This window comes from Colobus angolensis, unplaced genomic scaffold, assembly GCF_000951035.1.
Source record: "Colobus angolensis palliatus isolate OR3802 unplaced genomic scaffold, Cang.pa_1.0 Scaffold105, whole genome shotgun sequence".
Taxonomy (NCBI): domain Eukaryota; kingdom Metazoa; phylum Chordata; class Mammalia; order Primates; family Cercopithecidae; genus Colobus; species Colobus angolensis.
The window spans coordinates 3,677,773-3,690,246 of record NW_012111475.1 but is presented as its reverse complement, the minus strand read 5'-3'; the positions used below and the strand labels follow the sequence as shown (position 1 = coordinate 3,690,246).

The following is a 12,474-nucleotide window of genomic DNA, read 5'->3' as shown; positions in this document are numbered from 1 at the left end:
CTCTTGTCACAGACAGGCAGCACAACTTCCTCAGACTGGGGACCAGAGCTTAGAGATGCTAGAGATTCCCTGTGACAGCAGCAAAGGGTGCAGGAAAAAGGGGAAGAAAAACCTTTCTATTAAGTAACATGGGGCTGAGTACATTGGCTTACACCTGTAATCCCAGCACTTTGGGAGGCCCAGGGAGGGAGGAGGATCATTTGAGCCCAGGAGTTTGAGACCACCTTTGGCAACATAGAGGGACCTTATCTCTACAAAACGTAAAATTGGTCAGGCGTGGTGGCATGCATCTGTAGTCCCAGCTACTCAGGAGGCTGAGGCAGGAGGATCAGTTGAATCCAGGAGGTTGAGGCTGCAGTAAGCCTTGATCACACCACTGCACTCCAGCCTGGGCGACAGAGTGAGACTCTGTCTCTCCAAAAAAAAGTAACATGGAATGAAGGGGATAGAGGAAACAGTCACTGTCCCCTCCTGCAAATCTAAATCAATTCTTATACTCTGGGGTGGGGCTGAGAGAGTCAGAAGAGATTGTAGGTTACCAATAATCCCTGCATTTGTGCTTAGAACCTACTTGCTATGGGGTACAGAGGCTGAACTCATTCAAGGCTTTTGCGTGGGGGCAATTAGTTCCAGCCCCTAATTAGTGGCACTTTGCCAACATAATGTCCCAACACCAGCACGGTCAGACCACAGAATTAGTCTGACGTGAGAAGTTTGGGGTGAAATGGGAGTCTGGGCTGGTGGGTCCTGGTTGCTGAGGTCTATTAGGAAGCCGAGGCTTAGAGATGAGGCAGGAAGCCATAACTGAATTTCACTCTGAGTCAACCCCCTCCAGTCTGTGTCTGTATTCCCAGAACTGCCCATCTTCTCACAGTTGGGCCACATGAGTCCTTCCTGTCACTAGAGGGACTGGGAGCAAATGTGTGGAAGGGGCCTGGGTTACTGGAAGAGCATTTCCTAAAGTAAGGGTGGCATGGAAGTGGCCCTATGAGTGTCTGTGAGGCCCTCCTTTGATGTCTGTTTTTGAAACCCTGCTTCTGCAGTTATTTGTTTTCATACAAGAACATTTTTCTTATTCCTCTTCCTTAAGCAGTTAGGAACATGTAATATCTAATAATTCATTACTCTCCATCAATGCAAATAACAGTTCCAATCCTAAGAAAGGGGTAGGTTCTGTGTTACATCCCCTATACCAAATAGTCCTTTAATGGTTAGTATTACAGGAACATTAAACAGATATAGAAATTTAAAAAAAAAAATGGGCTGGTCTCCTGACTTTTCATGTGATTTAAAAAGACGGATTTACTGCTGGGAAAACCTCTTTTCAGAGGAAAGCTTGTGTGAGTTTTATTAGTTCCCTTGCACTATGGCCACAAGGAAGATGGGATCATCGGTATTGCCAGCCCATCCTGCACACCTTAGGTATGTTTAAACTCAAAAGCACATTTGTCGTGTGGGTTGTCAGAACTCTACTGTACGGAGTTAAGTGAGCTCTATATTAGAAGGCTTTGGAAGACCACAACATCCTCATCCCACTCACCCCAGACCCAAATCCCTGCTGAAAATAGACCTAAACTCAGGTTACAAACCAGAACCAGAAACAATGCCAGCTTTAGAATAAGAAAGATGAAGTGCTATGTTCTCCCTAAGTCAGTGGTTCTTCGACTTGAGCATGTGTAAGAATCACTTGGTAATTTTTTTTTAACCTGTAGGGTTTGAGAGATCTTACCTTAGAGATTCTGGATCTCATGGTTTCTGGACATTGTCCAAGCCAGTGGTTTGCAAACCTACTTGCTACTGGAATCTGCTTTTTAAAAAGAGATGCTCAGCTTGCACCTAATTTAATTAGAATATCTGGGGAGTCAGGGCCAGGCTTTGGTAACTTTTAAAAGCTCTGTGGGTTCTTTTAATATGAAGCCAGTTATGAGTCCCTTGTGCAAGCTAAGAAGCCTCCCGTATAGACATGGCTGAAGGCTCTTTGGAAGTCTTTTGGATGAGGCAGCTAGCTTGACATGCTTATCTTCAGACAGACAAGGTATCCTGCCCCAACACATCCAACTGGCCATATTAAAAATTCATGGCTTACAACATGGATAAGCATTAGAAGACTTGTGAAACCCCTGGATTTACAGGCTGAAATTTGTGCAGATGTGCATATGTCCCCCTTTCTAGGGAGACAGTCCTCAGCTTCACTGGATTCACTTTATTTTCTCCCCATCCCCTTGTTTTATTCATTTACTCATTAATTCCTTTTAATCCCCATGCCCTGCTCCCATTCTTGCAGGTAAAATATGCTAAAGTATATCTGGAACTCATAAAGTATACCAGGGACTCATAAAGTGTACCTTTTTGCTAAAGTATATCTTTTTGTTTGCATGTTTTTCTTTGCTTTCTGTGGATCTATTTGTAATTTATCTGAATCATGTGCTCTTACTCAGTGCCAAGCTTTTTTTTTTTTTTTTTTTTTGAGAAGGAGTCTCGCTCTGTCGCCCAGGCTGGAGTGCAGTGGCCAGATCTCAGCTCACTGCAAGCTCCGCCTCCCGGGTTCACGCCATTCTCCTGCCTCAGCCTCCCAAGTGGCTGGGATTACAAGCGCCCACCACCTCGCCCGGCTAGTTTTTTTGTATTTTTTAGTAGAGACGGGGTTTCACCGTGTTCGCCAGGATGGTCTACGATCTTCTGACCTCGTGATCCGCCCGTCTCGGCCTCCCAAAGTGCTGGGATTGCAGGCTTGAGCCACCGCACCCGGCCCCAAGCTTTTAAGATCTATGTTAATTGGTATGCATACATCTAATCCATGACTCCCACCTGCTGCATCCTGCTTCATGGGACAGCCGCATTATTCTGCCTGTCTACTTCCCCAGTGATGGATACTCAGCACGTTTCCAACTCTCCTTGGCCATGAATAGCCAAGGTTGCTCACAGCAGCCTGGTGTATGTCCCCTTATAAACCTGCATGAGAACTTCTTGGGAAATATACCCAGAAGAGGAATTGCTGGGTCACAGTGGGAAGCAAGTAGTTTTTTTGACTAGATATACAGAACCATATACTCCCATTCCCTTCACTGGATTCCTGAATGAGCTGAGATCTGCCCTCTGGTAAAGTGTAAAAGCCAGGATGATAGTCTAGGCTGGGCCTTTGACCCTCATTGCAGTTTGCTTTTCTGTTTGCCATTCTTTTTCCTTCTTCCGGGTCTACCTTCTTTCCCATTCCCTGTGGCTGCTGTGTTAAACCTTCATCATCACCCTCAAGTCTCCTATTCTACCTCAACTTCTTTTTCACAGAGAAAATGGAGGTCATCTTTAATTTTCTCTCTCCTTTTCTCAATGTGCCAATGTCAGCCCCATCTTGATTTGTTTTTCCATTCTTGCTCCCTTCCAGGGCTAACCTCCACCAAGCTTTTATTCCCTACCTTCCTGTCTTCCAGGAGCCTTGCTGTGTCAGCTTTTCCTGTTGTTTCTCTACCTCTCTCTTACCATTGGCTTATTCTGTGGTCTACAATATTAGCCAATTCTTTCCCATCCTGAAACCAACTTCCCTTCTACTTAAGCTACCTCTCTTTATTCTTTTTAAAAATGTTTTTTGGCCAGGCACAGTGGCTCATGCCTGTAATACCAGCACTTTGGGAGGCCAAGGTGGGCGGATCACGAGGTCAGCAGATCAAGACCATCCTGGCTAACACGGTGAAACAGTCTCTACTAAAACTACAAAAAATTAGCCGGGCATGGTGGTAGGTCCCGTAGTCCCAGCTACTCAGGAGGCTGAGGCAGGAGAATCATTTGAACCCGGGAGGTGGAGGTTGCAGTGAGCCAAGATCACACCACTGCACTCCACGCTGGGCAACAGAGAAAGACTCTGTCTCAAAAAAAAAAAAAATGTTTTTCATGTATCACCAACTTTTTAAATACAATGACATTTCTTCTCACTCACTCCTCCATGCCTGGCAGTCCAACCAATGGCCTTCTAGTTGCAAAATCTCTGTGCACTTCCCAGTTCCCTCCTGCTTATTTCTCTGTTGCATCTGACACTACTGACAGTCTGCTTCTTCTTGGAGGTGGCTCTCCTCTTGACTTGGCTCTCAGGACATTATTTTCTCCTGGTTCACCCCCTCTTCTTTCTGCTTCTTCTCAGTCTCCATCATGGCCTCCTTTCCCTCTACCTTCCCTTCAAACTCCTTTCCCTTATGGCTCCCCTCTTCAGGCCTCAGCACTGCCACATGTCCTCCTGAGAGCTCATCTACTTCTTAGGCTTCCTGAGTTGTCATATGATTCTCAAACCTGGATCTCATTTTAATTCATCAAGTAGTTCTTGAAAACTTACTGTGTGCTAGGATCCAGAGTCCCATGTGACATATGAGAGTTCACTCTTTCTTCTGAGCTCTAGACCCCTACATCTGATAGAGTTTGTTTGCTACAGTTTGTGGATATGCGTATACCCACAGACTAGCTAAAATAAATTATATACTTCTAAGTAAGCTTCTTTTGAAGGGGTCCAGAACATAGCCCTGTCTGACAACATGTCAGCAGATAATTCTGTCTGTTCTGATTTTAGCCTGGAAAAGGCACCAAAGGTCTCTGGGCCACAAGATGTGCACATATTTTCTTTGACTAAGACAGAACTGCTCTCCAGAACAGCTGGAGTGCCTGCAGTTCTAAGAATATAATTTGGTCCATAGATTTTTTTCCCTCTCCTTTGGAACAGTAAGACATGGACAGACTACAGGCTTATGAGAATGACTGTATGATGTGAGAATTGTAAATCACGTTGATACCGTCAGTAACAGACCCTGCCTTAAATTTGCTTACCCCAATAGTACTGGGACAGTGAGGCTCACACATGAAGGAGAATTGTACCAGGCTGGACATAATTAAATGTGAAACTGAATAAACATTATGCCTTTCTTGTAATAGTTGAGTTGGGCAGATTAGGAAGGACAGAGTAAGCAAATCTCCTCTAGGCTGGCCTGGCTGAGCCTCGGAGGACCAGCTGCTCCCTGAGACAGCCTTACCTCTGTTTCAGAATCTGTTTGTTGTCATCAATGGTAACGCTGTCAGCGTGGTCCCTCTTGAAGATTTCAAAAGCCTCCTGGCGTCCTAATGACATTTCCTCTCTCATTCCTGTTTGGAGACACAGGGAAATGGCCTCAGTCACGGCATCAGGATCCTATTAATTTCATTGTCACTTTAGTCAGACCACAAAACCAGCCCTGGCTCCAAGAGGCCCACAGCAGAGAGGCTCTGACCAGACAGGTGGCCCCAGGCTCTTCCAGCTGGCCACCAACCCGCCTAGGAGGCCCTTCCAGTGCCACCCGCTGCACCCCGCAGGACTGTGCCTGCACAGCCATGTGACTCGTGGGGGGCGGGGTTGGGAACGCCTGCCTGCTCGGAGGAAATGAAAACCAGAACACCAAGCCCTGGATTGCCGAGGACGTCTGCAAATGTATTTTCTTGCCATCGTTCAGTGCCACATTTCTCCCTGGTATGCCCTATTTTGTTTTTCTGTTAAATTTCCAGGCATTTAGTTAAAGGAATTATAATCCAAGCTGAAAGATAGCATCTAGAAAATTCTGCACTTAGTCTCCGTGTAACAATTCATTCTTGTTTCCTGTGGTTAGTGAGGGGGTCTCCGCTTTTCTTCAGGAGTTAGGTTCTCAATCACAAGACCCATGAGCTGGCCATGGCAGGGGTCCCTAGGTCATCTCTAACTTCAATATCCTGTATTGCCTTTGCCAACAAAAGCCAACCCTCACTGCTGGGTGCTGTTCACAGTTTAACTTCTGGAGCCACAGTCAGTACAGCCAGGACCAGGCTCTCCTCCTCACCACCTCCTGGAATGAGGGTCAGTGCAGATGTGTGCCTGGGACCCCTCAGTGAGAGCTGAATTCACCGCTGGATTTTGGATGCATCTACAGTGCCATTTTTTAAAATGCTTCCACCCTTGGTTCCTTTGCTTGGGAGGCCTTTTCCCACGTTTTCCTCCAGTGACTCTATCTCCGTGGAGCTTTTGTCAAAGCCCAGGCAGAACAAACCCTCTTTCCACCATGTTCCTTTTCAATACACCTCTAACACCCACAGCCCAGTGGTGGACACTGTCACTTCACATGACAATCCTTTCTGGTGAAATGTAAGTTTCTCAGGGGGTAGAGATAATAGTTTTTTGTTTGTTTTGTGAATCCTTGTGTCTTGTTCAATGTCTGGCATTTAGAAGGTGCTCAGCATACATCTGTTAAACGAATCAGGTTGAGAATGAAGCTGGGTGGTGCTGAGCCTTGCTCTTGTTGCTGTGGGAACACAGTCCCGGGTTAGCAAGACTTACTCTGAGGCCAAGGGTTCCGCACAGGCTTTCATATGGGCCACATACCACATCTCCTCTTGCCTGGAAAAAACTCTCTGAGTCCCATCATCCATCCTAAGGGTGAGTAACTGGACTAGCGCATCTGACACCAATTTAATGATTACTGTTGATAAAAATAGCACTGTGAAGAATGTCTAAATGGTGAGGCACACAAAGACACCCCGCCCTTTTCCGATCAGAAGCAAATGGGGACGACTCGGCTTTGTCTCCACATCTGCCTTGCACACTCTAGAATTGAGTAGGCCTGGGAATCTGCTTATGTGAGATGTGGAAAGATGATCCCTGGTGCATGACAGACATTGAGGGGCACGTTTCACCAGCAGAGCCCATCAGGAGCCAGCGGATTAATTCCATACCTCTCCCCTGTCCGGGCCTGCACCCAGTTCTAACAGTGCATGCCTTTTGCTACATAATAAAATAATAACAGACGGTAGAGGGCATGAGACTTTGGACTGGAGTTAGGGAAAAGAAAAGCTCCACAGAGACCACACTGGAACCTGCTTGTGGAATCCCCAAATTGCCTCCCGCAGGGGAGCTGATGAGCAGGCTTCCACCAACAGAGGTGTGGGGGTGGTGGGTGAAAGGGGTGTGGGGGTGGGGAGTGAAAGGCTGCTCAAAAAGCTGCAGGGAAGAAGCGTTCACCGCCTCTTCCCTCTCAGGCTCTGCTTTCTCTGCAGAGTTGACAGTGTGAACTGACAGCTGGGTGGCAAGGACCATGCCAGAGCCCGTGGCACTGTGGCGGCATCCACTCCTGGGAGAACTTACAAGGCACTGAGCAACCCACTGGGACTAACTATATTCCCAACAACCAACAACACAAAAGTAAATGACAATATGCAAACACGAAACAACATGAAATGCAACTTCCCTGAGGTGCACTGGGGCCTGGGTGGTGGGAGCAGAAAGGACATGGAGGGCACAGAGGAGACAAGTGCAGGAAGTTTGGGATTATTGTGTACAGAGTCTTGAAGGACCTATTAAGAAATTCGCGGCCAGCAGCATAACATATTCTACATGCATTGCCAACTTTCAAAGACTGAAAATGAATAAAGTACACATTATGGGAAAGTTACACTGGAAGGATTTAATACTCCTGATGACTTAAAAGGCACTTAGGGGTCCTGAAGTGCCAAGGGCTTATCATCAGAAACATAACATTGGTTTTCCTTCTATCATGGACAAAGTATTCTGGAGTTGGAATTAGTTGATTGTGGTGACCACAGGTGAAGGACATCAGAATGATGGCTATAATCTTGTCAGCTGGTTTCCCAAATGTCCACTCAGGGAGGCCAAGGTGAGGTGGCTGAAGCGTAGCTGGAAGGCAAAGAGGCAAGGCAAGGCCAGGATGCCTGCAGAGACTTCATGGCCACCACTTGGAGCAAGGCTGAGGTCCACAGAGGGAGGCACGTAGGAAGGACTCACAGGCAGCTCCAGTGTGTGAGCCCAGGTCCCAGCCCAGCCCTACCCTTGCCCATCCCCATTCTGCTTGTTCAGAGCTCATGTGCAGCTCCTTTGGATTGCACTAATATACCACTTCTCACCCCAATTTGGGATCAGCTGCAAAGTTAATGAACAGCTTTTATTTACTGAAGAAATCACTTCCTTGTCCCCCTGAGGATTTAGAAAACAGGCTCTTTCTCCTATGGCAAGTTCCTGTCCTTCAACATACACTGTATGCGTTTGAAAGAGAAAGAGCAAAGGAGCAAAAAGGGTGATTAAAAGCTCACCTTGCCAACGAGTCAATCATCTATTTATTTATTTATATTAGGCATTGTGCTAGGCATGTGGCAGAGATGTAAAGTTGAATATTAAAGCTTTGATCCTTGGTTTAAAGAATTTGAAGTCTAGTAAGGGAGAAAGAAAAATGAAAAATGGCCGGGCACAGTGGCTCACGCCTGTAATCCTAGCACTTTGGGAGGCCGAGGTGGGTGGATCACCTGAGCTCAAGAGTTCGAGACCAGCCTGGGCAACACGGTGAAACCCCATTTTTACCCAAATACAAAATACAAAAAATACAAAAAAAATACAAAATGCAAAATACCCAAAATACAAAAGTACCCAAAATACAAAAAAAAAAAAAAAAATTAGCTGGGCATGGCGGCACACACCTGTAATCCCAGCTACTTGGGAGGCTGAGGCGGGAGAATCACTTGAACCCAGGAGGCAGAACCCAGTTGCAGTGAACCAAGATAGCACCACTGCATTTCAGCCTGAGTGACAAGGTGTGACTCTGTCTCAAAAAAAAAAAAAAAGAAAAGTGAACAAATATTTACAATGGAGGTTGCTGCTTGCTGTAGACAGGCATGTGTCCAGCATGCGGGAGAGGGAGGAAGGGAGGCAGGGACCCTCAGGGAGAGTAGGAGAAGGCTGTAAGCAGGAGGGAGCAAGTGAACTTCATCCAGAAGGATCCTAAAGGATGGAGCAGCATTTCCCAGGTGGAGAAGACATGGAAGAAGATACCAGGTGGAGGGGGCAGACATTGGAGTGTGGATTAAAAATGCAACCTGATTAATATGGGTGGCTCTGCTGTCCAACAGAAATGATCTCCAGGTGATTAAAAAATGAATTTCTTATATACTCTATACCAAGAATAGTATCATGGGCTTTCTTACATATTATTTCAGTGAAATTTCTCTATGATCTCTGTTAATAATTTCATTTTATAGATGAAGAAACTGAGGCTTAGATAAACAAGTGATTATAAAGGGGTGAAAAATGCCCAGCTTTTAGAGGTAGTCATTTCTGCTCTTAGATCAGTTTTTCCAGGGAAAGTAGGCCTGACAGAGAGGGCAAGGTGGTGGGGCTCAAAATGACCTCGTAGTATTAATAGTAGATTTACCCATGAGATCATACTCTTATTAGTGCCTCTCTGTCTAAAATGTTGATTTATTTTTACAATATCACAGAAAAACAGAACTATATATATATTTTTTACTACCTGCATAGTTTACTTCATCTGTTAATGTTTTATTATTATTTCTAGAATTCGTAAGCTCCATGAGGGCAGGTATATTTTAAAAAATTTTTATTTCAATAGCTTTAGGGGTACAAGCAATTTTTGGTTACATGGATTAATTGTACAGTGGTGAAGTCTAGGATTTTAGTGTGCCCATCACCTGAATAGTGTCCATTGTACCCAATAGGTAGTTTTTCATCCCTCACCCACCCAATCTCCCCCATTTGAGCTCCAATATCTGTTATACCACTCTGTACACATTTGCATACCCATAGCTTAGCTCCCACTTATAAGTGAGAATATGTGGTCTTTTGTTTTCTGTTCTCGAGTTACTTTACTTAGGATAATGGCCTCCAGTTCCATCCAAGTTGCTGCAAAAGACATTATTTTGTTCTTTACGGCTGAGTAGTAATCCACACCACATTTTCTTTATCTGTTCGTCAGTTCGTGAACACTTGTGTTGATTTTGTATCTTTTAAATTGTAAATTGTGCTGTGATAAACATATGTATCCATGTGTCTTTTTTATATAATGACTTGTTTTCCTTTGGGGAGATACTCAGTAGTGGGATTGCTGGATCAAGTGGTAGATTTACTTTTAGTTCTTTGAGAAATTTCCATAGAGTTTTCCACAGAAATTGTATTAATTTACAGTCCCACCAGCAGAGTATAAGCATTTCCTTTTTACCACATCTGTGCCAACATCTATTGTTTTTTGACTTTTTATTAATGGCCTTTCTGGCTGGGGTAAGATGGTATTTCATTGTGGTTTTAATTTGCATTTCCCTGATAATTAATGATGTTAAGCATTTTTTCATGTTTGCTGGCCATTTTTATATCTTTTTTTGAGAGATGTCTCTTCATGTAATTTTCCCACTTTTTAATAGGATTATTTGTGTTTTTCTTGCGGATTGGCTTGAGTTCTTTGTAGATTCTGGATATTACTCCTTTGTCAGAAGCACAGTTTGCAAATGTTTTCTTTCATTCTGTAGGTTGTGTGTTTACTCTGTTGATTATTTGTTTTTCTGTGCGGAAGCTTTTTAGTTTAATTAGGTCTCATTTATTTTTGTTTTTGTTGCATTTGCTTTTAGGGCCTTAGTCATGAATTCTTTGCCTAGTCCAATGTTCAGAAGAGTTTTTCCTAGTTTTTTTTTTTTTTCTAGAATTTTTATGGCTTCAAGTCTTAGATTTAAGTCTTGAATCCATCTTGAGTTAATCTTTGTATATGGTGACAGATAGGGATCCAATTTTATTCTTCTACATGTGGCTATCCAATTTTCCAAGCACCATTTATTAAATATAGTGTCCTTTCCCCAGTGTATGTTTTTGTCTGCATTGTCAAAGATCAGTTGGTTGTAAGTATTTGCTTTATTTCTGCATTCTCTATTCTGTTCCATTGGTCTGTGTGTCTACTTTTACACCAGTACTGTGGTGTTTTGGTTATTATAGCTTTGTAGTATAATTTGAAATAGGTAATGTGATTCCTCCAGATTTGTTCTTTATGCTTAGGATTGCTTTGGCTATTCAGGCTCTTTTTTTGGTTCCATATTAATTTTAGGATTTTTTTTTCTAATTTTGTGAAAAGTGGTATTAGTATTTTGATAGGAATGGCATTGAATCTGTAGAGTGCTTTGGGCAGTATTGTCATTTTCACAATATTAATTCTTCTGATTCATAAGTGTGGGATATTTTTCCATTTGTTTGTGTCATCTATGTTTTTTTTTCATCAATGTTTTGTAGTTCTTCTTGTAGAGATTTTTCACCTCCTTTGTTACATATATTTCTAGGTATTTTCTGTATTTTTTGTGGCTATTGTAAAAGGGATTGAGTTCTTCATTTGAGTCTCAGCTTGGTCCTTGTTGGTGTAAGTGGTAATACTGATTTGTGCACATTGATGTTGTAAACTGAGGCTTTACTGAACTCATTTATCAAATCTAGCAATCTTTCAGAGGAGTCTTTAGGGTTTTCTAGGTATAAGATCATATCATTGGCAAACAGTGACAGTTTGACTTTCTCTTTTCCAATTTGGATAAAAGCAAGGATTTTTGTCAGTTTTGTTTGCAGCAATATTTCTAGAATCCAGATACTACTTGGCATACAAGAGCACTATAGTATATTTGGCACACAAAATATCTTTTGAATGAATGAATGAATGAAAAAATGCTTTAGATGCTTAATGTCTTTCCTTCTGGTATAGCATATTGTGATGCTGTGAAAAACGAGGCATGTATCTATTGCTCTCTCTCTCTCTCTCTGTCACCATGCTACTGGACAGTTTCATCTCCTACATGGTATGATTTTAGAAGTTCAACATCATCTTCTCCTCAGTACATGTCACCATGCTTACTGGCCCACCATTAGAGATGAATTCCAACTCCAAGAAGCTTTTATAAAAATGCAGCTACAGTCCTGCCCCATATAAAGACATTTCAATCAATGGTGAACTGCATGTATGATGGTGGTCCCATATGGTGACACAGTTGTCATACTGTCATAGTGCAACACATTTGTCACATGTTTGTGGTGATGCTGGTATAAATAAGCCTACTGTGATGCCAGTTGTATAAAAATATTGCATATACAATTATATAGTACATAATACTTGATAATAAATGACTATTTTACTGGTTCATGTATTTACTATACTTTATTTATTTATTTATTTATTTATTTATTTATTTATTTATTTTTGGGACAGAGTTTCACTCTTGCTGCCCAGGCAGGAGTGCAGTGGCCTGATCTCAGCTCACTGTAACTTCTGCCTCCTGGGTTCAAGCGATTTTCCTGTCTCAGCCTCCTGAGTAACTGGGATTACAGGCGTCCACCACCACAGCTGCTAACTTCTAGTATTTTTAGTAGAGATGAGATTTCACCATATTGACCAGGCTGGTCTCGAACTCCTGACCTCAGGTGATCCACCCACCTCAGGCTCCCAAAGTACTGGGATTACAGGTGTGAGCCACCGTGCCTGGCCTACATGATACTTTTTATCATTATTTTAGAGTGTACTTCTTCTACTCATAAACAATAAGTTGACTGTAAAAAAGCCTTGGGCAGGTCCTTCAGAAACTATTGCAGAAGAAGGCATTGTTATCACAGGAGCTGACGCTCCATGTGTGTTACTACCCCTGAAGACCTTCAGTGGGACAAGGAAGTGTGGAGGT

General features: G+C 43.3%; 1 protein-coding gene across 3 annotated transcripts in view; it reads right to left on the bottom strand.

Annotated features, from left to right (window-relative positions):
* KIF6 (kinesin family member 6) overlaps positions 1–12,474 on the bottom strand; it is a 386,472-nt gene that overhangs the window by 90,290 nt on the left and 283,708 nt on the right. For all 3 annotated transcript variants that reach the window (XM_011944312.1, XM_011944316.1, XM_011944305.1), the window contains exon 14: positions 5,010–5,118. In XM_011944312.1, the coding sequence (XP_011799702.1) occupies positions 5,010–5,118 (109 nt within the window). The remainder of the gene's footprint in view (positions 1–5,009; positions 5,119–12,474) is intronic.